Here is a 24,909-nt window from a genome sequence, read left to right as displayed (position 1 = left end):
GTAAAACAACATCCATCGATCTTGTTGCCTGGACGGCCAGGCCCTACCATCAACCGTCTACTAACTACTTCGTATATTCACTCATCTCGACCTTCCTTCACGAGCCTAGACTTCTTTGATCGTCTCTGGATTTTCCACGGAAATATTACAAGGCTACATCCTAAAGAGGTAGATCGTCAACATACTCGGCCCTGGGAATCTCCTCAAAGTTCTTGAAGCTCTCTTTCTCAGTGCCCAGGTAAGGCACCGTCCAGGAATGACTCGATCATCTCCCTAACTAAGGAACCAGATCTTGGAGTCCGTTCGTTCTAGTGCAGGCAACCTGGAACCCCTTGGGCCCTTACGCACCGAAGCACACCTGTCCCTGCCCATCATGCCCGGCGAGGTAGTCACTCGTCCAAACCCACCTCCTCAACCATCTCACCTCCCCGATCATGTCTTGGACCTCGTCGTCAAACCCGAGTCAAGACAGCTTAGCAAGGACCATGTCAAGGCTCTGGAGGACTTCCAAAACGCCGCATGCTACATCGCTGCTGGTAAGTCTACTGAGTACTGTCCGCATGTTTTACCCCTGGTGACCCAGGCTCTGGTCTTGGTCCTGATATTTGTCTGCATGACATGGTGCACCTTTTCTTATTCCATTGTGTGCTGATGTTCTACGACAGCCATGATCTTTCTCAAAGACAATGTTCTTCTCGAATCCGAACTCCAATTTGACCATGTCAAGCCCCGTCTCCTCGGTCACTGGGGCACATGTCCTGGTATTATCCTGGTCTGGTCACATCTCAGCCTTTTTATTCGAAACCACAACCTGGACATGATCTACGTTATTGGACCGGGTCATGGCGCTCCTGCTGCGCTCGCTTCTCTGTGGCTAGAAGGTTCGCTCGAGAAGTTCTACCCTGGCCGCTACGATGTGACGAAGACTGGTCTTGCCAATCTCATCTCGGGCTTTTCCCTCCCAGGGGGCTTTCCAAGGTAGGTCATGTTCCTCCAATCTCTTCGGCTTCTGGATAATAGACTAAAATTGTTCTGTTGGTTTCAGTCACATCAACTCGGAGTGTCCTGGGACCATCCATGAGGGTGGTGAGTTGGGCTATGCTCTGGCCGTGGCCTTTGGAGCCGTTATGGACAGTCCGGATCTCATCGTGACGGCTATCATTGGTGATGGGGAGGCCGAGAGCGGTCCGACGGCAGGGTATGTCGAGATTCCCAAACTCCCACATGTTCTTTGCTTTAAATGGCTGACAATGGCATTCGTGTCACCTTAAAGAGCCTGGCACGCCATCAAATACATCGACCCGAAAGAGTCTGGCGCCGTCATTCCCATCCTTCATGTGAACGGTTTCAAGATTAGCGAGCGTACCATCTACGGCTGCATGGACGACAAGGAGATTGCATCCCTCTTCACCGGCTACGGGTACCAAGTCTGCATCGTCGACGACCTACCCAATATCAACCACCGTCTTTTCGATGCCCTGGAGTGGGCTCTCGTCGAAATCCGGAAGATCCAGACCGCCGCACGCTCAGGAAACCCCATCCTGAAACCTCGCTGGCCCATGATTGTCCTGCGCACCCCAAAGGGTTGGACCGGCCCAAAGGAAGTAGACGGGCAGATCGTCGAGGGCTCCTTCAAATCCCACCAGGTGCCCCTGTCCAAAGCCAAATCCGACGACGGTCACCTAAAGGAGCTAAAGAGCTGGCTGTCGCATTACAAAATCCACAATCTGCTCACGGCCGACGGGAAGCCGAACGACAGCATCCTGAGCATCATGCCACGAGACGACTCCAAGAAACTAGGCCAGCTCAAGGCCACGTATGGCTCCTGCATCCCCCTGGACCTCCCCGACTGGAAGCAGCACGCCATCGAGCCCGGAACACAGGAGAGCGAGATGAAGGCAACAGGCCAGTTCCTGCGCGACGTCGTCGAAGCCAACCCCTCGACCTTCCGCATCTTCTCGCCCGACGAGCTGGAGAGCAACAAACTCAGCGCCGTCCTCGACATCACGGGACGCAACTTCCAGTGGGACAACCACACCCGCGCCAAGGGCGGTCGTGTCATCGAGATCCTGTCGGAACACTGCTGCCAGGGCTTCATGCAGGGGTACACCCTCACGGGCCGCCACGCCCTCTTCCCCAGCTACGAATCTTTCCTCGGTATCGTCCACACCATGATGGTCCAGTATGCCAAGTTCGGCAAGATCGCACAGCATGTTGACTGGCGGGGGGACCTGGCCTCCATCAACTACATCGAGACGAGCACATGGGCTCGCCAAGAGCACAACGGCTTCTCTCACCAGAACCCCTCCTTTATCGGTGCTGTGATGAATTTGAAGGCCGACGCCGCAAGGGTATGGCCACAAAGGGCCGCCATTTCCTATTCCCAATCATATATATTCGAGACTAACACGCTTGCTCGTAGGTCTATCTCCCCCCCGACGCCAACTGCTTCCTCAGCACCATCCACCACTGCCTCAAGTCCAAAAACTACGTCAACCTCGTCATCGGCTCGAAACAACCCACAGCAACCTACCTGTCCGCCGAGCAGGCCGCCAACCACTGCCGCGTGGGCGCGTCCATCTGGGACTTCGCCTCCGTCGGGCTCCCGGATGCAAAGGCGCTCCCAGACGTCGTTCTGGTCGGCATCGGCGCCGAAGTCACATTCGAGGTCGTCAAAGCTGCCGAGCTCCTCCGATCCGTCGCCCCTGGCCTGCGCGCCCGCGTCGTCAACGTCACGGACCTGATGGTCCTGGCCGCCGAGTCGCGCCACCCGCACGCCCTCACCAGGGAGGACTTCATCGACATGTTCACCGCCGACCGCCCCGTCGCCTTCAACTACCACGGCTACGTATCCGAGCTGCACTCTCTCCTCTTCGGACGGCCCAAGATGGAGAGGATGAGCGTCGAGGGCTACCGGGAGGAAGGAACCACCACGACCCCGTTCGACATGATGCTCGTCAACCACGTCAGTCGCTTCCACGTTGCCAAGAGGGCGTTGACGGGCGGGGCGGAATTCAATGACGAGGTGAAGAAGAACTTGGATGGGACCCTGCAAAAGATTGATGGCATGATGGAGGAGGTCCAGGATTACATCGTCACCCATGGCAAAGGTTCGCATCCTCGTCGATCTTTTGGGAAATTGTTCTCTCATACTGACCTGGTCGCAGATCCCGACGATATCTATGAGCTGAGCTCAGAGTTCAAGGCAACCGAGGATTTGCCTATCCGGCATCCTTAGGACTGGTAGTCATTCACCATTCCTGTTGTATTATTAATTGTTTTCTTGAGCGTTTAAACTTACGCGATGGTCATCGCAGGGAAGGAAACAAATCTGTCGTGATGTCAATGTGATATGATCACAGCGTTCAGGGGCACCAGCCTGGTGGCCAAACAAGACTAAGAGACTTCCGATCAGATGGACTATAGTCTACAGTATACTACAGAACCTGATCGTCACATTGCTGCAACGGTGGTCTTATCAACACAAGTCCTATTTCCCCTGAAATTCTTTTGCTGCCTCACTTCTTAAACCTGCCACCGCTCCAACATGTGCTACAGTGATACTGACCCGACTGTCAACCCCCTCCTCGTTCTCCCTTGTCGCAACAGCTTACGTTTCTTCGTTGCCTCCGCTTTCGAACATCCTCCCAGTCCATCCGTACTTCCTGGTCAACCGACGCGCAATATACAGCAGCCGATAGCCCTCAATCTCCGACTTGTGCGGGCGGTGAAGGGTAATCGGCCCGCACGACACCAACGGCGCAGGCGGCGCAAAAGTGTAGACCGAGCCGTATCTAGGGAGAACGGAAAAGCCCATGTCGGCCATGGCCGCCTGGAAAGCCACCCAGGGGATCGGCTTGCGGTTCTCGGACCTGGTAAAGAGCGCGGCGAATGTCGCAGCAGCGCGCGGGTTGATATTATGCATCTCTACCGGCTTCTTCGCCTCGGGAACATCCTCCACGGTGGCGTCTTTGGTCACAGGGGTGATGTCGTAGGGAGCTGTACCGGCAGGACGGGTCTTCACCTTTTGCTTCCTTACTTGCGCCCGCCAATCCGGGGTCGTCTCGGTATCTGCTCCGGCTGGTGCATGGACAACCGAGTGTGCTTCTGACTGGGCAGCTTGACTGGTTTGGGCTTCCTGTATGCGCTCGTGGAGCGATTTCGTCCACTCGGCAACCAGGCCCTCGTGCAAGTCTCCTATCGTGGCACCCATGTTCTCCAGGATCTGCTGGTCGAGCGCTCTGAGGGCACCCGCGGCCATGTCCGGCCTCTGGAGATTGTCGATGGGGAGGGCAAACTCGGAGAGGTCAATCTTGGTCCGCAATGCGTTCACCTCGTCTTCTATCTGGGTTAGACCAGCAACGAGGAACTGGCCCTTTTTCCGACTGGCCGCCGGTATCGTCATGATCTTGGATAGAGCCTGCGTGAAGCCAACCACAGCGGCCAGGTCCGACAGGGCATCCGCCACGCGCGGTTCGAGGTTGTCGCGCTCCTCCGGGTGCGACCTGTGAAGGGCGTCCAGCTTCTCGATCCAGTCGACGGACTGGGCGCTCGTGATCCGGGGCTGGCAGAGGCGGAGGATATGGTGCAGCTGCGGGTCCTCCCTCATAAGGGGTTCCGTATCCTTCTTGCCCAGGACGACTTTGGCGGCGCCGTCTTTCGTCGAGCTTGGTACTCGGCGGAACCATTTTGAGAGGCCGGGGCTGGTTGAGACGTGTCGTCGTAAGAGCCCCTGAGTGCGCGTATACTCAGTGTCGCATAAGTTAGCCAGTTCCTGGGCAATCGTAGCTCGACGAGTCCGGTTGTTGGACGACTTGTCCTCTTCGAGCTCCTCGAGAAGACGACAGATGCAGCTCCAGGTAACGGCGCCTCTGACGGCACTGTACACGGCCTCCAACACGGCGCCCGCAATATATTTTGCCGTGTAGGCGGGGAGTATGCGGCCCCTGTCATCTGGCACCAACTCGGGCCTGCTGAAGAAAGTGATGTTCACCGCATACGCCAACACAACAGGCTCCTCACGGAGGAGAGCCAGGTGTTCGTTATACGCCGACATCTGGTCGGCGGCCGCAGATACCAAGTCCGGCAGATTGACGGCAACCGGGGTGGGTTTTTCTCCTCCATCTTCTTCTGCCTTTTGAGGACGTCGGGAGTGGTGTTTCGCGAGAGCAGCTGGGGCGCCCCCCGACCGAGACGGTGCCAGAGTTTGCGGGTCTTCCCCCACCACCCGAGTCTGAACTGGTTTGCCCGGCTTCCAATACGTCCTCCATCATGCCGAATAGAAGCTGGAGGATTGTCGACTGCCTATCCAGTATCAGCTGGCCAGTAGACTGCGGTAGACAGAGTCCTGCGTTGATGGCAGGGCGAAAAGCGGCCATAGCACCAGCATGGTCATTGGTGATCTCGAACGATTGTCCGTACTTGTCGCCGTCGATAAAGAAGGTGTAGCAGTTGGGAAAGCGGCGCACAGGGCGCAGGCCCTTCTTTTCCACCATTTCCACAATGTGATGATGGTCTCCGGGGCGTCCATCGCAACCGCGGGCGTACTGCTGTTCGAGCGTCGTGGTCGCCCGGTGTCGCAGGTGATCCAGAAAGTAATCAGGCGATGACGATGCGACATCTCGCAGGTTCCACTCCGGGATGATTTTGCATGCGTCTCCCAAGGACTTGTCCGACGGGGTTTCCAGAACATGCCCGCGATAGGCACCGGCTTTCATAACCCGACGCCGCTGCTCTTCACTGAGCTGGCGCCCATATCTCAGCCACCCTGGTAAAGTGAAGCCGATACATTCGGCGGAGATCCCCGTGTAGCTCCCGAAGGAGCTCGGAAGATGAAGGTTCGCTCATATCTGAATCGGACGAGGTTGACGCTGGTCGGACTGCGGCTCGGAGGCTGCACGGCCGCAGAGCTTGGGTCAATATAGACAGGCTTTCCAGAGGGCAACGTATATGCTGTAGGTTGTATGAAGCCGTAGTCTGGTAGAACAGGGTCTACACTGCCCTTTCGAGTAGTTGAAGAATCGAATGACTTGGGTTTGTGAAGCATACGAGGGGTAAACTATTCATGAGAAGGAACTACTGCAATTTTGTTAGGACTTTCTGGGAGGCAAGCACTAATAGCTAAAGAGGCCGTAAAAGGTGGGGTTTATCCGGCGGACCCATTTGAAGGGAGCTGACTAACGAGTGGGTCCCAACCCATTTAGCCCCACTAGTTAGTGGCTCTCTAGCCGGTACTTTGTATGGCCGGCTTATTATCGAGTTGAAACTTTGGCCCTTTGCGATTACGATACTGCACATGTCAAAAGGCAGGCCGTGGCGTATAAGGATCATTTTTACGACCACAAAGACGCCGATGAGGATTAAGTTTACTTCGTACAGGTGGATATTGAGCACGAGATAGTACATTGAACTGCCGGCTCACGCCCCGGCTTCGTTGTACTTCGTAGCTTTGGCGGTGGAATCCCGTCAAGGTCACCGACTCACCGAGTCGAGTCCTAAGCATTATTCGTACACATTCTGGAAGAGCTTGATCATTCGACATTCATCATCAGTCATATTGGTCAGACCCAACGGTGGCCAGTAGAAGATTCAAGCCATCGACCAAGAAACTATGAAGTTGTAACAACGTACAGTAGTGGACAGACAAAACTGTCGAGTGTAAACAGGCTGGACCTTGACCAACGAACGGTCTAGCAACCGCCCGACTCATCTATTCGTTATAACAGGGCGTCTAATAAGGCCACTACGGTAACGTCCGCGGTCGTCGCGACTAGTCGTTTAAAGCCAGTACTCAGGATACTCTCCTGTAATGTGTTGGAAGACGCTATAAGATCAAGACAGAACCTATATTATTGTTCTGACTAGAGTTGGATGTCTAGTCTCGGCATGGAATAGGGGACGTTCCGGCCGATGGTGGAGACACGCCAGTCCGGGGCGGGGGCCTCCGGGAGTGCATTGGGAAGTCCTTCCGAAGGACACGATTGTATGTCGGAATGCACATGTGACATATCAGCTCCGAATACCCCTTCTTTCACATGAAGATTCCAAGGCGATAAGTTGCAATTATTCGAGTCGGCGGCATGAGCGTACAGAAGTCGGTAGAAATCAGCTCGCCTTGGGAGTAGAATACCTACATCTAGGCTTCGCATCACGTCTTCTTGTTCCACAAGACTTTTACCAACAGCCTCATAAGGTAAATCCTGGAGTACAGAATGACGAGAGAACACTGACAGATCAATTCAAACCAGCCTGGTCCATGGATCTAACGACCAGGCCATCGCATCTATAGAACCGACATGTCACGTAAACCATCGATAGGCCACGCCTCTCCAATCTTCGTCAACCCGTCATTTCGAGTAATAAAACATCGCTCTCCATTGAACCGATCCTTCAAACGCATCACATGTACAGTCACCATCATTCCATCGCCCCCGCTTAGCCGGCACAAGCAGTCAGCTCGGCGATCCGCCTCTCCACTTCCGGAACCTGCCGCAGCAACACCTCCAGATCCTCCTTTTCGTCCTCCAGCTTCATGCGCCGGTCGGCGTCGAGCTTGGTGAAGACGTAGTTGCCCTGCCCGTCGAACTGGAGGATGCGCTCGTGGTACTTCCACAGGCTGCGGCGGTGGCTGACGGTCATGAGGGTGACGCCGAGGGCCTTGGCCGTGTCGTACATGACCTTCTCGGTATCGAGCGTGACCGAGCTCGTGCACTCGTCCAGGATGGCGTACTTGGGGCGATGGTAAAACAGTCGCGCCATGGCAACGCGCTGCTGGAGCCCGCCCGAGAGGACGTCGCGCCACTCGGCCTCGGCGTCCCAGCCCTCGTCGTAAAGCGTGGGGAGGTGCTCGAGGCCGAGGATGGCAAGGATCTTGTCCAGGTCCGCGTCGGAGACGCCCCGCGCTCGGACCTGGCGTAGGGAATCTGGATACGTAATTTGCTGCCGGAGCGAGCCGCGAGAGAGGTACGGCCGCTGCGGGATGTAGAAGATTTGGGAAAAGGGGGGCTTGCGGACCGTGCCCCCGTAGACGGGCCAGAGACCACCGAGGATCCGAAAAAGTGAGGACTTGCCGCACCCGTTCGGGCCGACCACGAGGAGGTGATCCCCCGGCTTGAGGGAGAAGGAGAGGGCCTCGACGAGGACGTCGCCGTTGGGAGAGATGATTGGGCTGGAGGTCGTCAGTACCGTGTGCGCAGGAAGAGGAAAAACAGAAAAAGGTGGGGAGGGGGGGTGAAGAAGAAACATACACGTCGCAAAACTCAATATCCTCGCTTTCCACCACGGTGCCCCGGCCCTTGAGGACATTCTCATTGTTCTCGGTGCCCGAGCTGGAGACGAGCTTCTTCTCAAAGTGGCCGGCGCGGATGTCGTCCATTACCTCGAGAAGAGAGTCGACGCGGGACGTGTACCCGGCCAACTCCATAATCTCGCGGTAGGAAAACATGATGCGGCCAAAGGCATCCGAGGCCGAGAGCAGCATGCGACGGTTGGTGATGAAGCTCTCGGTACGGTCGCCCATGTTCATGGCTATCTGGCCGGGCATCTTGACAAAGACGGGCACACTGCAAAGGAGCAGACCGAGGGCGCCCCAGAAGTACTTGATGACAAAGTCCTCCATGAATCCGTGGTAGAAGCGGCGCCGTAGGATGTGGTTGACGTGCTTGATGAGGGTAAAGTAGCCCTTGTCCAAGGTGTCCTTCTCCACCCCGTGACCCGCGTATAGGGCGACCTCCTCGCTGTGGTCGATGAGCCTCGAGTGTTGGAAGCGGAACTCGCCCTCGAGGCGAGCCTCGTCGGCCACGTATCGGCCGAAAGGGGGTGTCAGGGCTCGCATAACATTGGCCGACAGCTGAACCAGAAGAGCCATGAATACGACGCCTTCGCCACCGACACTCTTCGATAGCTGGTAGGTGTAGATGGTCTGGATAACGAGTCAGCAGATGGAATGGGGCAGGGCTACTAGCTACTATCCACAGCCGGCGGGTATCGACGCACCATATCCAGAAGCGGCTTCGCCAGGTTGCTGTACAGTTCCGCCAGACTACTCGAAAACTTGGCCACGTCGACGGCGATGAGCTGGTCGGGGTTCTTTATCCGGTCGTCGAGGGAAGTGATGCCGTAAAAGGTCAATTGAGACAGGTACTTGTCGTGGATATGCTGGGTCAGGCGGGTACGGTAGTTGAGGGAGAGCTGGGCCTGATGGTATGAGAGCTGTACGAACAAGTCAGTCATCAGCGACGCGAAGAGTTACAATGACTAGGCAAATAGCGGCAAGAGACTGGGTTGCGCAGCAGTGCAAGCGGAAGGGACAAAAACGAACCATGGAATTTGTAAAGGTGGCCGGGACGGCAATCAACATCCACCACACAATCCGCTTGAGAAAGTCGCGGCCGTTTCCTTTTACCAAGCTCTTGACAATCTGACCATCCATGGCGGCCACCTTGACGCTGATGAGGGTGCGGACGACGAGGAAGAAGGAGTGGCTGATGAGAAGTCGAGCCTCCTTGCTACGCCATGCCGGTATGACAATGCGGAGGAGGCGGAGGAGGGCGCGGAAGAAGTCGCGATTGAGCTCGACCTTCTTCTTCTTCTTGTTGGGCAACTCGTCTGCGTCGGCGGTCGAGGTGGTCGTGCGACTCCGGGATTCCCGTTGGGCGGCGTCGCGATCGGAGGCAGCCTTTTGCTCGGTGATGGCATGGCGAATGCGGTTGGCGAGAGCGACGAAGAGGGTGATCCACACGGCGCGCGAGATCCGAGTGCGATTATTTAGGTAAAGGGAGGTGAGCTGGGCGACGACGCTTCGGACGTTGAGGTTGCGGCGTAGGGTGAAGGGCGAGAGCTTGGATTGCGCCGCCATGGCGGTTGAGCGAGGCAGCGAGCCCAGGAGACCGACCCGAAAGGGTGAGGCAAGACAATCGGCGATTTGAAAAGCAGGCCCGGCGTTGGTATTGGGACGAGGATGAGGTATGCGAGTCGACTAGTCGACACTAAACACTGGATCTCTTATCGACGGTGGTCACAGACCTGAACCATGGTTCCTATGCCGATGTCGTCAATCGGGGCGAGAACGCGACATGCGGTACCAGCGCATCCAGGTCAAAGTAGTCGCTATGGTGGTGAAAGGGCTCTAGGGGACAGTGTTGTTGTTGTTCTGATGGATATAGGGAAACGTGAAGGTGGAAGAAACGTGAGACGAGGGACGAAGCTACGATGATCACAAGGGCGACATGATGCTTTCTCCCTCGGTCGACGTGGTGTCGAGGGACCCACAGTGACGAGGCTTGTAACGGGGTACCATTAGCATGTGATGGCATAATTAGTCAGCTTTGCCCCCAGCCACCGTTGGCCGTTCAGTGAAATCCGGGGGAGCGAAGCCTCAATACCAGCCTCAAGGCGGGGTAGAAAAAAAGAAAAAAAAAGAAAAAAAAAAAAAGAGTAAAACAAGATTATTCAAAACCTCCCCCTCCTCCCACCCGCTGATCATCGCAACACTCAACAACGCACTGCCAAATCAACAGCGCAACTCGATACATCAAACTTGCTTCTCCCCGCCTACCATGACCGACGAAGAGATTTCCGTCTACGACGAGATCGAAATCGAAGACATGACCTTCGACGAGGACCTGCAGATTTACACTTACCCTTGTCCCTGTGGCGATCGGTTCCAGATCGCCCTCGCCGACCTGCGCGACGAAGAGGACATTGCCGTTTGCCCCAGCTGCAGCCTGATGATCCGTGTCATATTTGACAAGGTTGGTTCCCTGTTCGATCGCTTTGCATGTCGACTCAGACGTGTTCCGTGCTAACTTTTCCATCTCTAAAGGACGACCTTCCCAAGGAGACTTGAGCTCCGACCGTGAACCAGCCCAAGGACGACACTGCCGCTCAGGTCCCATCGCCGTGCAAGTCGCACACCCGATACGCATACATCCAGTCGACCAGCGCGATAACTACATACACATCCCATTGACAATACGGCCTGTATTGTCCTAAGCTGTCAGCTTTCTGCCCGGTCAACTACCAGGACTACACGCTCGAGACAGTCCACCGAGTCGCAAAAGCTCGTGGTCTTGTCAACTTCTGAAGCGACACGATAACGATGCGCGCGACAACTCAGCATGCAAAAGAGAAGGCCAAATGAGACGTACGATATAACGGGGAACGCAATCAGGGCTTCCCTTTTTTGCCACTCCATTGGTCACAAGTCACCGCAATCCACGGGGATTCATCGCTTCCGCCGCTCGATTGCAAGGGAGCTCGATACGCGATCCAGTCAACACTGTCGTCCACGGCGACTTCGACTACAAGAACACAGATTTCGTGGCATGACACACGATTCGAGTGTATTACGTCGTACACCAGACGCACACACCCAACGAAGACAAAGCATGGAGTAGAGGTCGAGGCCCGATCATCACAATAGTGATGCAGTATACGGAATGACGCCCGTTACCAGGCATGCCCCGTGTCTTATTCATGACTATCATGTACAGCCCGTCCTACCATGCGCCAAATCCCACCCCGCCATTCTAAATCATTGGGTATATTTCAAAAAGTCGTTCAAGCTTGTCCGGGAAGTCCATCGGCCTATATCAGCACGAGGCTTGCGACCCCGAACCCGATCAAGGCCACAGTCGATCCTCCTAGACTCGGAGGACCCGCTGCCGCAGCGTGCACGGTATCTCGGTCGTTCGTCGCCGTCGTGTTCGAAACCTGGGTAGAGAGCCTCGCTGCATGACACGGGCGTTAGCCTTCTTTTCCATACGCAAGGAATACACAAGGGAGGACCGGGCGTACATTCACTCCAAGTCTCTAGCGTCCTCGCGGGTGAGACTACTAAATCAAGTGGTGCGATTGTCTCGACGTCGGGAATCCCTTCAACTATGTGTGTGGTGGCCTGCGTGGCCGCAGCAAGACCGGCGACAGCGAGTGACCAGACCGCGCAGGGATGCATCGCCGGAGGGTTGTATTTTTGTCGAGGCGGGAAGGGTAGCTACTTGAAGAACGAAACCGATCACAATCGAATGCTTGACTGTTTAGCTTTACCGGCAGACGGAACCCCGTGATACCAGGGGGCATCAAGATGGCATAGTAGGGAGAATCTTTGGCGGTCCAGTCGAGACAGGGTGGTGAACCATATTCAGGAGCAGCACGCGAGCTGCAGATCGAGGGGAAAAAAGATTATTATTATTTAGAGGGCACTGATCGCCCCGATGCTGTATTACCCAGGATCCTGGTCGAGAGAACGACATCATTAGCCCCAGTTTCGCTTATTTCTTGCCTGCAAGACAAACAAAACAAGGCAGTTCGCAGAAGCTCCACCCCTGCATTGACTACCCCATCGACGATGATACCACTTCCGGCGCCGATGTCTCGGAAATCTTAACCGAGAAGCGATCAAGGGATGGCTGGTGCTGTCAATTTTACCCGATTCTTCATTTTCACGTCATTGTCGTGCCTTCATGGTAAAGGAGGACTCGAAAAGAATGGACTGGAGTCGCTGAATGACCCGTCAGTGGTCACAGTAGCAACGGTTATCGCGTTTCGTCGGCCAAAATGGACTATGACGACAGCCAAGCATCCAGCCGTTCTGGGGAAACGTAGTGAGAAAGGTGCCATGCCGCATTCAGATCCGTCTAGTTGGCGATCGCCTCCAACTTCTACATTGGTTGGCTTTGGAGGGACGGGGAGAATGTCCAGATATTCTACTTCGTAAAGTACGGCGGAAAGATGACTCTAACATCAACCATATGTAAAAGAAAGCAAATCAGGGGCTCAAGATTCCTAATCGCGCAATTCCAGACTGTCGGGCGTATCCATCATTCGCGTCAAATCCATGTCTTGATTTCATAGAATCTACTCTGTCTGTAGCTCTAACACGGTCTAAGCCATACCCCGTCTAGACGTGTAGCAATGCGTACCATGATCGCACCTAGTCCTCAGTCCTATGATCCCCCCAGCCCATCGACTAAATCAACCTCTACGAAGTCTCGACGTTGGCAAACAGGAAGGTCGGGGTACCAGGCTGCGCTCCATCGGCATTCGACGGGAGGCCGGTGACAGTCTCCCCCGTCACCACGTCCGTACCCTGCTTGCCACCTTCCTGCACATTGATAATCTGAAGGTCCACCAAGCTCGCGCTCCGCTTGAGAAGGCCCGTCATGGAGACGAGCACCTTCTTCTCATCGAACGCCAGCTTGCGCTCGAACACGGCCTCGGCCGGCTCGCCCGCCAGGAGCCTCCTCTTCAGGCCCTGGATGAACGGCATGGCCCGCTTCATCTCCGCCTTGGGGATCTTGCTGTTGAGCGCCTTGTCGTCCACCGACTTGGTCTCCGCGTCCCACATGGACCGGAGCATCTCAATGTGCGCGTCCTGCCACGCCGGGAACCGCTCGTTCATGTAGATGGTCAGCTTCTTGGGCTTCTTGGGGTCGAACGACAGCTCCTTGCCCTTGGCCTTCTTCTTCAGCTGCAGGCCCTCGGCCGAGTTGACGTTCGACGCCGTGTACGAGATGTATTTGCGTGCCGCCGCGAGCGCCAGGTCCACCTCGTCAATCTCCGGGAACGTCGCCTGCTGGATCGATGTCGGCTTTTGCAGAATCTCCAGCCACACGCTCTCGGCCCAGTGCGGAGCGATGACCGCGATGAGGAGACACTGGAGTTCAATGAAGCGGATCACCTAGAAATCTTGTCAGTCGATGTCTTGGTAATTTCGAACCCAGCCTGTTCACTGACCAAATCGTGATGCATCTTAGTTCCAGCACTGCTCTCGCGGTAAAAGGAGAGGGTATTGTTAAAGCTGATTGGGCTTGTTAGTATCACATCATCCACGGCCTTGACAATGAGGGTTACGTACTCGTAGAATCCAGCCTTGAGAGCTAGCTTGTAGGAAGTCTCATCTACAATGTGTTAGGTAGTTCTCCTTCGATAAGCCGGTGTTGTTGGGTGTACACGTACGATATTGGTGGATGGTCTCCTTGGCCAGGGCGTTCATCTCGTTGTTGAAGATCTTGTCAAAGTAGTTCCACTCGCCGGTACGAAGCTGGTCCTTATTCTTGACCGCGTCCTCGCACCATTCTGCCTAGCGTAAGCATCTTATCATACGAACGGGAGGGGAGCATAAAACGAAGAAGGAAAAAAAGTAGGTGAAACCGAAAAGAGAAAGTAACTCTGACATACCGTGCAGAGTGTATAGGCGTAGAATGGCCTGGTTGGCGACATCCTCCTCAAAGTTGCTGTCACCCATAGAGTCACCGGCATCGGCAAGACCAATACGAGAAGCATCGGCTCCGTACTTCTTAACCATGTCATCCAGGGTGAGGAAGTTTCCGGTAGACTTGCTCATCTTATCTCCGTTCAGCAGGAGATGGCCGTTTGTGCGGATACCGCGGGGCCAGTACTCGGGAGGGAACAGGGCGATGTGAATGTAGAGGAAGAAGGTGAGGTGGTTGTTGATGAGGTCCTTGCCGCTGCTCCGTACGTCAAGCGGGTACCAGTATTCGAAGCTCCTGCGCATGGTCTCGAGGGACGATTTGGGAATGTTCGACTCGCTGATGATCTTGTCGTCGAGTTCGCGGCGGCAGAAGATGTAGTCGAACACCTCGTCCGTCAACTGCTCCGGGGCGATGCCAAGGGTGCCCTTCTCGTTTCCGTAAATATCCTTCTGAAGGTAGTGGCTGATCGTGTAGTAGCACGGATAGATGGTGCTGTCACTGAGCGATTCGACAAGGAACTGGGGATCCCACGGGAGCTTGGTGCCCAGCCCATATGTTCTGGCGCAGGCCCACTGGTTGAGCCAGTTCAAGACACCCTCAAAGGCGTTCCGCGTATCGCTGCTGAACGTGTTCAGCCCCTTGCCATCGGCGTTGGCGAGATGTGAGAGCGCAGTGTTTCGCCACGACTCCTCGCCGTAGTCCAGGTACCACTGGTCCATGAGGGAAACGATGCACTCGTCGGATGATCGGCTAACAATCTTCCGCTCGGGCTCAGCGTACGGGAACGCAAGGCCCTCGTCGATCAGGTGCTTCCGGACCAGGGGCTTCGCTTGTTCTACTGGCTGGCCGCTCCAGGCCCCGATCTTCATCCGTCCCTTGTAGTAACTATCAAAGCCAAATCAGTATGGGATGATGGGCGTGGTAATTCGGGGGCAAGACATACCCTTCGGTGTAGGCGGCATCCTTGGCCTTGTCCAGCTGGACGGTGTCCTTGGGAGAGCTGATCTTCAGGCTCTCGACCAAGGTCTTGGCGATGAGATCGCCCGTAGGGGTATCGATGATGGGGATGATCTCCAGCTCCGCCCATTCCTGCTCGATTCCGTAGTATGCCGCCTTCTTGCGCAGGTCCATGGTCATGACATAGTCGGCCGGGCTGTCGGAAGGAACCGAAGTGACGACACCGGTTCCCTTGGTCGGCAAGATGGACTCCATAGGCAAGACCCGGACACCGCCAGTGTGGACCGACAGGGGGGCATTGACCAACGTGCCAATCATGGCAGATCCGTCAATCTCGCTCACGGAGGGGAATTCGCCTTCCTTGATGAGGATCCCCTGGTAGGCCATGTTGCGGGCGGCACGGTGAGTCATCACGTAGTAGTCGGTTTCGGACGCCCTGAAGATTCCATATGTGATCTTCGGGGAGACAAATACGGCATTCTGACCGTACATGGTCTCTGGTCGGAGAGTCGCCGGGACCAAGAATACGTTGGCGTCCGCCGGCAGCTTGCCCTCGAGGGCTTCCCGAGCCTTAGGCGCCCACTCCAAGACCTTCATCTTGAGTGCGGTGTATTCCTGAGATCCAACGCCTACAGTCGTCATTTAGCAGTCGCCTCGCACGATATGTGGTCATTTGAAAGTCCCAAGACCAAGAAACCTACCTTCTCCTTCCGATCGGTCGTGGTCCATGCATGGCTGGCCTGCAACAGAGTGAGCAAAGACGAAGCACAGGTGTTGTGTCGAGCAGGAGAAAACGTACCATCCTTGATGGAGTAGATCGTGTACCGCTTTCCAAACTTGATCTTCCCGAGCTCCTTCAGGCGATTCATCTGCCACCGAACAAAGGCATCGTAGTAGGGGTTGACGTCGGTGGTGATGAAGGATCGGCGCCAATCTACCACAGTCAGCGCGAGAAAGGACAACGGTGGTTGCACAGGGGGGAACAATACGGACCTACTCTGAAACCTAGACTAGACATGTGATCCGTGCAAAGTTGAGGGAAGAAGTTCAGCCAGTGCTCGGGAGTAGCAAACTTATGAATCTCCTCCTTGGGGATGCCCATGGATTGCATGATTTGGAACTGAGAGAAGAAACGAGTCAGCGCGAGACCTCAATGTGCTCACCGGTATCTCTCACGTCTCACGCACCTGGTACTTGAGCTTGGCTGTCTTGGCGGTGGCCTTGCTCTTCTTGGTTGTGAACTTGGTGACATCCTCACGGGTCGCATTCGCAGCGTCAGGTGCAGGAGGCGACTCGCCGTCGATGATGGGCTCCTCCTCGTATTTTTCAAACTGGGGACCGAACTTCTCCACCTCGGCCCTCAGCTTATCACTGGCGCTCTGGATGGGCATACCGGTGGCGTGCCATCCCACGGGCCACAGCGCCCTTTTCCCGGACATCCGTGCAGTCTATATCAAGAAGGTGTTACTAGACGTAAACCTCGCAGGGGGGGGGGGGGTATCAGGTGAGAACGTACGCCGGTCATAAACTCGACTTTGCTCTGGGAGAAGACGTGGCCTGCATGGGGCACACCATTCACGTATTGGTAGGCGACAGTCGAGAAGCTGCAAGTCCCAGTTAGCTCCTGTTAAGCACTCTCCTGCAGGACTGATCGAAAGGCCGGCATTTACAATTTGGGGTACTTTGCGCGAAGTTCAGCAGCCGAAATCGAACCCAGAGGGTGCTCCTCCAGAGATGGAGCCTCCACCTCGAAAATCTTGTCTTCGGCCCATTTCTTCTGGTATTTCTTCTCAATGGCGATGAGGGTATCGCGCTTCTCCGTGCCCTTGAGCTCCTTGGTCTTGGAGATCTGTAGGCTTTCGATCGCCTTGGCCGGGTCGGTCGTCATGGTGACGGTGGTCGTCGAAGGAAGCGGGGAGAAAGGAAGTCGGCAACAGCCGATATTCGGAGTGTAAATACGGCGTTGTGATGACGATTGGTCTCGAAAAGACTCTCGTTGTCGGTGGTAGGTGTTGCAGGCCCTTTCCGAGCAGCCTGAATCACAAAATCGCCCGGGGGTTGGCAGTTGGAATTTTTGGTGTTTGGTAGGAATAAAAAAATGAGTGCCCCGCGACGGAATTGCAGATGGATGTGGCGGGGTACACATTCCATGCCGCTGTCGGGCTCCCCCGGTGAAGTCCGAGTGGGGCACATTGGAGTCATTGTCGCGTCGTGCGCACGGACCACCTGGTCCTCGTTATTTTTCGGCGTTAAGGAAGTTCAGCGCAGCAGATGGACAATCCTCAGGTTGCTTGCCTCAACGTTGCTCTGTTCCGTGATCATTACATGTAGCATCGGCTTTTACCCACGCATTGTCGACTGCCACATTGAATTCCGTCGCCATGTTTCCCACGTTGTTCCGACTGGCATCCCAGGCCACCGAGGCGGCAGAATCGTCCTTACCAGCATCCGACAGGCCGTTCCAACTGAAGAAAGTCTGGCCGCCCGACTTCACCAAGCTCAGCCCCCAAGCGCAATTACGGTTCGAGAAGAAATACAAGCGGAGAGTGGCGCTCAAGTATGCGCGGCCAAGGTGGAACAAGGCGGTCAAGCTCGTCCAGCTTGTCACCGTGACGGGTTAGCATTCGTGCCATTTCGAGGTCGTCCTTCGAGATGCCGAGACCAAGATTGCTGACGGCAAAGCAGGGGTCGTCGCGGCGCTTTTCTTCTCGGAGACTACATTCTTCGGTCAGACATACCGACCGTCCGAGAAGGTAAGCAGAGAACAAACGTATCCACTGCCTGGGCCAAGGATGTCACGCTTACGGTGGGAAAAAACAGGCTCTTAATCACATCAAGGGTCTTTTCGGCGCCGTCGATGCAGACAAACGATACGAACGACGAGTAGATGCGCCGCCAGCCGTTTCTCCGCGAGACGGAACCAACTAGCCAACAGCTTTCGACGTGTATCATACAGGTTACGAGATAAAAGGCCAGGGATCGGAGTCCAAGGTTTTAGATGTTTTTTTTTTCTTTTTTTATTTTGATCCCATACCCATTTGGCGCTTGGGACAGGGCCCGACCAGCGGTTTTTCCATGTACATATAATCTAGGGTCTATATGGCGGGCATATTTCTCGAGCAACACAAGTTTCTCTCTCCTTTCAGCTTGCACCGCGCTCCCCGAGGCACGTCTATCGGACATTATTCGTTCGCGATTTCTCCCGTTCACCATTCGTCTACAGTCACAACCCCCCGCCTACCGTCCATGCCAGACGAAGTTGCCGCCGAGACCTATGCCTGAACTCAAGGCGGACCCCCTACTCTCATTCACGGGCCGCTTGGCGATGGTACCCTGTGCGCGCACTCCCGCAACGATGCGATCCAGACTTGTTTCCACTACCACCCCGCCAACGATCATCTCACTGAGGGTGGCGTGTAAGCTCTCAAAGTTGAAAATGAGATCGAGCTCGCAGACGTTCTCGAAGAGCTTGTCGAGGGCTTCGACGTAAACCTGGATCAGGTCGATGAGGGCGAGCGGCGACTCGGTGTTGGTCGATATGATGATGAAATAGAGCGTCGCATAGTGTCGGTAGGTGACGAGGGAGGGGACGTCGTTCTGCTCCTCGGCGGACGAGTGCGATGTCCCCGAGGCGGCGAGGAGGGGCGGGAGGGGGAGGAAGTTGCAGGAGCCGGCAGGACGGTTCGAGACGAGGGTAAATATTTCGGATATGAGCCTCTGCTGCATGCTGGTTTCCTGTGTTGGGCGGGTTGTCAGTTGAAGGTGGAGCTGAGAGGGCCAAAGGACGCAAAGGTCTCGTACCAGCTGGGTATAGAACTTGGTCAGCCGTGGCTGGCCCTGGCCGTTGAAGACCAGAAACGCGTTGATCATGATGGCAATAATGCGTGGTGCACCATGACCGTATCTCGGGTCGTAATCTTTCGCTTCCTGCGATCGGAATGCGCTGTCGCTGGAGTTCCAAGACGGCTCGTCGAACGATTGGCGGGGTTGATGGGAGGATGGTTTAGTCATCCAGCAGGTACCAACTTCATAATGACGCTTGGGCCAATTGCGTCTTAGTAAGCACATGTCATACGTAATTATCTCGCGTGCTCAGATGCCGAAGCTTCCCAGTAATATGTGGGGACCTTGGAAGAAGCACTCGCTCACTTCCACTCCATCCTCCCACCGCATCTCGGCTTTCCTCACAACTTTCTCGTGTCATCCAACTGAACACCAGCCTTCCCATTCAAGCTATCAATTCCTTGGCTGCGGTTACACGAATATTCTACTTCATCATCTCCTTATTGACTTGGCCTGTCAAACAGCAGAATCCGTCCACTATGCCCCGCACCGCCGTCTCCGGCATGCCTCGGGTTGTTGCCCGCAGCCTGCGTCTCTCCTCTACCGCCCCGTCTTCGGCTACGTCGACACCGAGATTCCTCGTCTCGAGCACCCATGGTGCCATCCGTCTCGCGAAGCCGATTGCCATCCGGAGACATCTCACAACAACATCGAGCACGGCCCGCGGCATAATGCCGGACACCGAAGAGCCCCAGAGAAAAGACGTCGAGCCTGCGGATACCGAAGTGCCCAAGGAAATCGCCCCGCTCACCGACAACCAATACCACGAGCTGGCCGACAGCTACCTTGATGTCGCTGTGGCCAGGCTGGAAGACCTTCAGGAGGTGCGCGAAGGTCTGGATGTTGAATACGCTGTTCGTCTTTCCCCCGTCCCACAACCCCCCTTTGGCTGGCATTATTGGGGAACCTCGCTCACATGATACTCGAATAGAACGGGGTGCTCACCTTGACTGTCCCAGAAATAGGGACCTATGTAATCAACAAACAGCCGTTCAATAAACAAATCTGGCTTTCCTCCCCCATCTCCGGCCCGAAGCGTTACGACTGGGTGCTTATCGGCGAAGGTCAAAACCAAAAGGAGGGCACCGCCGCAGGGAATTGGATGTACGTTCGCGACGGCTCTACCCTCGACGCACTGTTCAAGGCGGAAATGAACGTGGACCTCAGCATGGAACCGTCCTCCTATGGCACTTAGCAGATGCCATCCGGCCCTCCCAGGCATGGCTGTAATACTATGGACGGTTGGGGACAGAGACTATCCGGCGAGAGACGCAAGATCAATCTCGCCTCGTCGTTATGTGTACGCATTATAATTGTTGTTTTATCCATTTTTATGCCACCGGGTGGCTTTCAATGGCAGGCAAGGGACATGCAATTCTGCTCTAATTGCCTTCAATACAGTTCTGCTCCGTCAGAGTGACACGCCTGTCTGCTTCTTTCTCAATGATAAGAGATGCCCAGACTGGAGGGTTTGCCTCGTCTGCTTCTTGGTCCGGTCCGGAACAGAGACTTGTTCGTCCATTACGGTGACGAGGTGCTTCGTATGTACCAGAGAGGACATGACACGGCATACAAGTACATCTATCTGCGGTTGAATTGTGCGTATGTCACGTCCGGGGGGTGACTATTGATGGGAGAGCGGTTACGGTGGGCTGGTCTCGGAGGGCGCGCCGGTGGCTGGGAGTCACCACTGGGCCAAGTCGTGGAGCTCGAGATCCGCGGTGGTTTCTTGTGAGCTGCCCCTCCTAAAGCCTCCGTCGACAGGCGTTAGTCGTGGAGCCACGCTTCTCTTTAGGGCGAGGAGTCACCGGTAGCTCATACAGAGCTGCACGTTCTCAGATACGATACCGTTGGAGGCCAAGTCCACGCACTTGGCAACTGAAAAGAGGACCTTTTGGTCTATGATTCGCGAGTGTCTTTTTGCAATTCCGATGGGAGCCATGTTCATCTGCTCCTTCCCCGAGTCGCATCCGAACCTCTTCCTTTTTCGCTACTGCGACATCACCGAACATGAGGCCCAGATCCCAGCGGCGCGGGAGGTCTGACCAAGGCCCGGCGCAATAAGCGCATGAGCTGGAAGGAAATCAAAGCTGTGTCGATCCACCATGGACATTACGGTTTTCCCATGGGGAAGAGATGGAAATGAAAGTCGGTTTCGAACTGGGCCCGATATATCCATAGTTTTCGGTGATGGCAATACCGAGGGTGGTGTCTGGCAGCCGTCGGATTTGTTGGACTCAATATCTATCGAGTCTCGAGATGGCGATCACGTCGGTTTCGACCAACGGGCAGACCTTTGTATCCGGTCAACAGACATGCATGCGCAACTTCAGGCTACACTTTACTTGCGAATTCAACTTTCTCGTTATCCTGCCACCATAACCCCATCATCATCCAATCGTTTATTAATGAACAAACTACAAACTGACAACTACGCGAAACGGACAAAGTACTCGCCGAGCCCATTGCCTTCATCTTACTTTCACGGGCCTTATCGCCGCAGCCCCCAACGCCACCGAACATAGCGGACAATGAAAACCGTTCGGGGGACGGGGCTAGCGCACACCGGCATCGCCGTATAAAGGCGGGTTCCCGCTTCGAACCCGACAAAACGACGTCGGCGAGGTCGGGAACGCGGGGGATAGGCACGTCCTGCCGCAACCCTGCAAAACACTGGCCGACAGCTCGGGCTTCTGCTCGGGCTTCGACTTCGGCGTGCGGGTCCGATATATGCCCAGTTTCATGTTCCCTAGTCGAGTCAGACTATCAGTTTCCGAGGAATGACCTGTGTTTCTGGTGGGAAAACGTAGTTTGGAAAGTTCTGGGCGGGCAAGATGCATGTAATTACATGTGCCGGGATTCTCTCAATCATGTTTTCTCTCTTTCCTTTGTCGTTCAAAAAACAAAAGTCAGAGAAAAGAAAAAGGAGACGGGAACATCAGGGTGAAGTAAACAAAAGATGACGAAACAAAAAAGAACTGCGGTTTGTGTGGATCGAACACACGACCTTAGCATATTCTGACTTGCGAAGGTATCTTCGCAAGGCTTCAGTGCTACGCTCTCCCAACTGAGCTAAACCCGCCCTGTGATGATGCTTGGTGTATTGCTAAGCCTTAAGAGCATTGCGGCTGCGCTATGAAACGAGAAATGACACCGATTGGATAACTAAAGGCAACCGGGATCCACCTAAAGTGGAGAACAATTTAGACTCTTCATGCGCCAGTGGTCAGAATGTTCTAGCGTCGGTACCAAATGAGGACGTCCTATCTAATCACGTGCATTGCCCAATGGAGGACGAGAAGCTCAGGTGCCGTGATCCAAACTCCCGAAAAGGAAGGACTCTGGAACATTCCTCCGTAACAACCTCAGGGATCCAGCATAACGACATGTCTCCAATCACGGCTGAGATCCCGCGACTTCGTACATGAATACCCAGGCGGGCGGCAGGGGATATTGGTCCTGCATTGTTCTTCAATTTTCCCGAACCCATTTCGAGAAGCCTTTTGGTTCCGTCTCCCAATCGAGAACAACCAGGAACGGGATGCGTCGAAACAAAGCAGAGCAATCACCACAACGCCCCAGTTACGACCTTGGGGAAACGTTCGGTACGGTAGCCGGCTATCGTTCAACCTGGTATTCAGACTCGCCGGCCTTTCGTTTGCCTGGTTTCCTCACCTTTGGACATTGACCTGACCTGAACCTTGTGGGTCTAGCTGTCTTATCCTCGGTAGAGATGGAGTATCTTTATGCGCTGTACGATACTGGAGCCGCACGACTTTGAGTCTTCTCATGCGCCTACAGACCAGACTGCCGAATGTAGACCAGTCGGCCTTTCTCTCCGGGGACACTCCAAGTTGACGACTTCCTCGGCGCCTGTCTGCTCCATGACCCCATGGCTGATTTGGCACTCAAACATGCACCGCCGTCAGGAGGACACTTTCGACTTGCGCATGACATGGATGAGAATAGGCTGTTCGTATCGTCACCGTTCCCGTCCATATCCACTCAATGAGCGATACGTGGTGTGGTGTTGCGTGGTCGCCCGCCACATGATTCATCCACCGTCCCTCAAATTCTTCCGGTAGGATTCCCACCGAAGCCATCATGTATGTTGTATATGATGTTGCAGTTTGGCGCGCGGATAAACAAGTTGATCAAGCCATCGACAGCCACTTCTCGCAGCCTTCGTTCCGTGGACATGTCGAATGGAGCAATAGGTGTGTGTATTCAACGCCATCTCGCGGTTCTCACCTTCCGTCGAGAAGGTTCATGCCCTCGACGGACGTTTGGTCTGGGGTTACCAACTTGGCATTCGGCGAAAAGAGGCTCTTTTGACGAAGAAGCATACACCGAACCTTCGAAGATGCCTGCATTCCCCATACAAAACCCCCTTGCGTAATCAACTTGCATGCATTTTAGCCGTGCAGCCCAGCCAATATGGGGCAAGTTCCGAGACGGGACGTCAAGCTTTCCTGGTTCCATTTCAGCCTAAATCGCTGTAGCCGTCCCCGCGGGGTATGGGGGACAAATCAACACCTGTCAAGACGAATCAACCCGAGCAGGCTGTATGTCGATGTAACCCCAGACGGTCAATGCCGTTGCGATGAAACGGGTTAGTCGCCCCCGGCTCTTCCTTCGCAACAGACGCATCAGGATGACAAACTACACTAGGGGAGCTCTAATCCATGTACCGACCCATAGGACCGACCCAAACGGGCATTTCCTATTGTCCAAAGCCGCGCATCCCCAGAATTTCCCCAATGTTTTTCCCGTCTTCACACTCCGGGGCCCCTTGCCGTCGACGGGGGGTCACATGGGGCATGGGCAGGGAATCGAGCCAAGACTGGGCATAATATGGACGGCAAAAAGGGGGTCGACATGGGGGCTAGGCAGCCTAGTCTGCGACAACACAGACGCCATACTCACGACGGCAATCGTCGGACCGTAGGCCTCCGTCGCGACAGAGAATATAAGAGGTGAGGACTGTCAATGTCGACTTGAGGAAAGGATCAGACTGTAGATCTGTAGATCAGCACAAAGGCTCAACTCTTCCAGACATCTATCCACCAGATTTCACCATGGTCTCTTTCACCGCCCTCATCACGGCCCTGACCGCCGTCTCCGGCGCTCTTGCTGCCCCCAGCCTCGAGAAGCGTCAGGTCACCCCCAACCAGGAGGGCACCCACGATGGTTACTTCTTCTCGTGGTGGTCTGATGGTGCCTCCCCGGTCACCTACACCAACCTGGCTGGCGGCTCCTACAGCGTCCAGTGGCAGCGCGGCGGTAACCTTGTTGGTGGCAAGGGCTGGAACCCCGGTAGCCGTCGCTCCATCACCTACCAGGCCGACTTCAACCCCGTGAACAACGGCAACAGCGTGAGTCCACATTCCCCGACTCGGCTGACTTTCTTTGGTCATCTCGACTAGAGTCTCTCTCTCTCGCTAACATGGGTCATGACAGTACCTCACCGTCTACGGCTGGACTCGCAACCCCCTCGTTGAGTACTACATCATTGAGAGGCAGTAAGTCTCATCTCCAGAGAAGAACGCCGAGGAAGACGAAAAAAGATTACTGACTCCCAAAAGCGGCGAGTACAACCCTGGTAGCCAGGCTCAGGCCCGTGGCCAGGTCACCCACGCCGGCTCCACCTACCGCCTGTACGAGTCCACTCGTCACCAGCAGCCTTCCATTGATGGCACCCAGACCTTCCAGCAGTACTGGGCCATCCGTGACCAGCAGCGCACCAGCGGTACCGTCGACACCGGCGTCTTCTTCGATGCCTGGGCCGCCGCCGGCATGCCTCTCGGCAACCACTACTACATGGTCATGGCCACCGAGGCCTACAACTCGGCCGGTAACTCCCGCGTTACCATCGGCGGCAGTGGCGGCAGCCCCG

The 24,909-nt window shown here is 55.2% G+C and overlaps 10 protein-coding genes and 1 non-coding gene across 11 annotated transcripts in view; 6 read left to right on the top strand and 5 right to left on the bottom strand.

Annotated features, from left to right (window-relative positions):
• Nucleotides 1-373: 373 nt before the first annotated feature.
• ACRALDRAFT_2041792 (uncharacterized protein) lies at nt 374-3,238 on the top strand (the record flags this gene model as incomplete). The annotated part of the gene is made up of 6 exons (XM_071021188.1): nt 374-536; nt 666-978; nt 1,046-1,198; nt 1,274-2,351; nt 2,423-3,110; nt 3,168-3,238. 6 exons carry the CDS (start codon nt 374-376, stop codon nt 3,236-3,238), a joined length of 2,466 nt encoding a protein of 821 aa, XP_070874445.1.
• A 372-nt stretch (nt 3,239-3,610) lies between these two features.
• On the bottom strand, nt 3,611-5,717 carry ACRALDRAFT_2041791 (uncharacterized protein; the record flags this gene model as incomplete). The annotated part of the gene is made up of 2 exons (XM_071021187.1): nt 3,611-5,172; nt 5,240-5,717. The coding sequence occupies 2 exons, from the start codon at nt 5,715-5,717 to the stop codon at nt 3,611-3,613; spliced, it is 2,040 nt and encodes a 679-aa protein (XP_070874444.1).
• A 1,438-nt stretch (nt 5,718-7,155) lies between these two features.
• ACRALDRAFT_1051171 (uncharacterized protein) lies at nt 7,156-10,231 on the bottom strand. The gene is made up of 4 exons (XM_071015677.1): nt 9,320-10,231; nt 8,995-9,210; nt 8,247-8,920; nt 7,156-8,167 (listed from the first exon to the last, which is right to left on the bottom strand). The coding sequence occupies exons 1-4, from the start codon at nt 9,854-9,856 to the stop codon at nt 7,435-7,437; spliced, it is 2,160 nt and encodes a 719-aa protein (XP_070874443.1). The 5' UTR covers nt 9,857-10,231; the 3' UTR covers nt 7,156-7,434.
• A 325-nt stretch (nt 10,232-10,556) lies between these two features.
• Nucleotides 10,557-10,846, top strand: ACRALDRAFT_2041789 (uncharacterized protein; the record flags this gene model as incomplete). Its single annotated transcript, XM_071021186.1, has 2 exons — nt 10,557-10,751; nt 10,823-10,846. 2 exons carry the CDS (start codon nt 10,557-10,559, stop codon nt 10,844-10,846), a joined length of 219 nt encoding a protein of 72 aa, XP_070874442.1.
• A 1,900-nt stretch (nt 10,847-12,746) lies between these two features.
• Nucleotides 12,747-17,266, bottom strand: ACRALDRAFT_1064467 (uncharacterized protein). Its single transcript, XM_071016976.1, has 12 exons — nt 16,841-17,266; nt 16,687-16,774; nt 16,358-16,618; nt 16,164-16,290; nt 15,970-16,104; nt 15,872-15,910; nt 15,157-15,799; nt 14,179-15,098; nt 13,957-14,076; nt 13,856-13,898; nt 13,735-13,798; nt 12,747-13,678 (listed from the first exon to the last, which is right to left on the bottom strand). The coding sequence occupies exons 1-12, from the start codon at nt 17,056-17,058 to the stop codon at nt 12,980-12,982; spliced, it is 3,357 nt and encodes a 1,118-aa protein (XP_070874441.1). The 5' UTR covers nt 17,059-17,266; the 3' UTR covers nt 12,747-12,979.
• Nucleotides 17,267-17,551: 285 nt separating this feature from the next.
• Nucleotides 17,552-18,098, top strand: ACRALDRAFT_1071295 (uncharacterized protein; the record flags this gene model as incomplete). The annotated part of the gene is made up of 3 exons (XM_071017850.1): nt 17,552-17,786; nt 17,856-17,923; nt 17,991-18,098. 3 exons carry the CDS (start codon nt 17,552-17,554, stop codon nt 18,096-18,098), a joined length of 411 nt encoding a protein of 136 aa, XP_070874440.1.
• A 309-nt stretch (nt 18,099-18,407) lies between these two features.
• On the bottom strand, nt 18,408-19,040 carry ACRALDRAFT_1034226 (uncharacterized protein; the record flags this gene model as incomplete). The annotated part of the gene is made up of 2 exons (XM_071014968.1): nt 18,408-18,905; nt 18,972-19,040. The coding sequence occupies 2 exons, from the start codon at nt 19,038-19,040 to the stop codon at nt 18,408-18,410; spliced, it is 567 nt and encodes a 188-aa protein (XP_070874439.1).
• A 291-nt stretch (nt 19,041-19,331) lies between these two features.
• On the top strand, nt 19,332-20,471 carry ACRALDRAFT_1051179 (uncharacterized protein). Its single transcript, XM_071015678.1, has 2 exons — nt 19,332-19,867; nt 19,945-20,471. The coding sequence occupies exons 1-2, from the start codon at nt 19,493-19,495 to the stop codon at nt 20,206-20,208; spliced, it is 639 nt and encodes a 212-aa protein (XP_070874438.1). The 5' UTR covers nt 19,332-19,492; the 3' UTR covers nt 20,209-20,471.
• A 647-nt stretch (nt 20,472-21,118) lies between these two features.
• On the top strand, nt 21,119-21,395 carry ACRALDRAFT_1064470 (uncharacterized protein; the record flags this gene model as incomplete). Its single annotated transcript, XM_071016977.1, has 1 exon — nt 21,119-21,395. A coding segment is annotated over one exon (277 nt), but the record flags the coding sequence as incomplete, so codon positions are not given.
• A 597-nt stretch (nt 21,396-21,992) lies between these two features.
• ACRALDRAFT_t138 lies at nt 21,993-22,095 on the bottom strand. The gene has a single exon. It is a non-coding gene; the product is annotated as a tRNA-Phe (tRNA).
• Nucleotides 22,096-24,031: 1,936 nt separating this feature from the next.
• Nucleotides 24,032-24,909, top strand: part of ACRALDRAFT_2052981 (carbohydrate-binding module family 1 protein) — a 1,421-nt gene continuing 543 nt past the window's right edge. Inside the window, exons 1-3 of the mRNA XM_071021661.1 lie at nt 24,032-24,388; nt 24,474-24,535; nt 24,599-24,908. Coding sequence (XP_070874436.1) covers nt 24,092-24,388; nt 24,474-24,535; nt 24,599-24,908 — 669 coding nt within the window. The 5' untranslated portion in view covers nt 24,032-24,091. The remainder of the gene's footprint in view (nt 24,389-24,473; nt 24,536-24,598; nt 24,909) is intronic.

Source organism: Sodiomyces alcalophilus (genome assembly GCF_042370955.1).
Source record: "Sodiomyces alcalophilus JCM 7366 unplaced genomic scaffold ACRALscaffold_4, whole genome shotgun sequence".
In the NCBI taxonomy this organism is placed as follows: domain Eukaryota; kingdom Fungi; phylum Ascomycota; class Sordariomycetes; order Glomerellales; family Plectosphaerellaceae; genus Sodiomyces; species Sodiomyces alcalophilus.
The sequence above is the reverse complement of the archived record's forward strand: the minus strand, read 5'-3'. Positions and strand labels throughout refer to the sequence as shown.

Excerpts from the sequence above, each read along its gene's own strand:
- ACRALDRAFT_1064467 (XM_071016976.1), bottom strand. The coding sequence starts at position 17,058 with ATGACGACCGACCCGGCCAAGGCGATCGAAAGCCTACAGATCTCCAAG. Across the intron at positions 16,775-16,840 it reads CGCGCAAAGTACCCCAAATT|CTTCTCGACTGTCGCCTACC; the intron begins GTAAATGCCGGC and ends TGGGACTTGCAG. Across the intron at positions 16,291-16,357 it reads CAGCCAAGCTCAAGTACCAG|TTCCAAATCATGCAATCCAT; the intron begins GTGCGTGAGACG and ends TTCTTCTCTCAG.
- ACRALDRAFT_1051171 (XM_071015677.1), bottom strand. The coding sequence starts at position 9,856 with ATGGCGGCGCAATCCAAGCTCTCGCCCTTCACCCTACGCCGCAACCTC. Across the intron at positions 8,921-8,994 it reads CGAAGCCGCTTCTGGATATG|ACCATCTACACCTACCAGCT; the intron begins GTGCGTCGATAC and ends CTCGTTATCCAG. Across the intron at positions 8,168-8,246 it reads GATATTGAGTTTTGCGACGT|CCCAATCATCTCTCCCAACG; the intron begins GTATGTTTCTTC and ends GACGACCTCCAG.
- ACRALDRAFT_1051179 (XM_071015678.1), top strand. The coding sequence starts at position 19,493 with ATGCCCCGCACCGCCGTCTCCGGCATGCCTCGGGTTGTTGCCCGCAGC. Across the intron at positions 19,868-19,944 it reads GTCTGGATGTTGAATACGCT|AACGGGGTGCTCACCTTGAC; the intron begins GTTCGTCTTTCC and ends ATACTCGAATAG.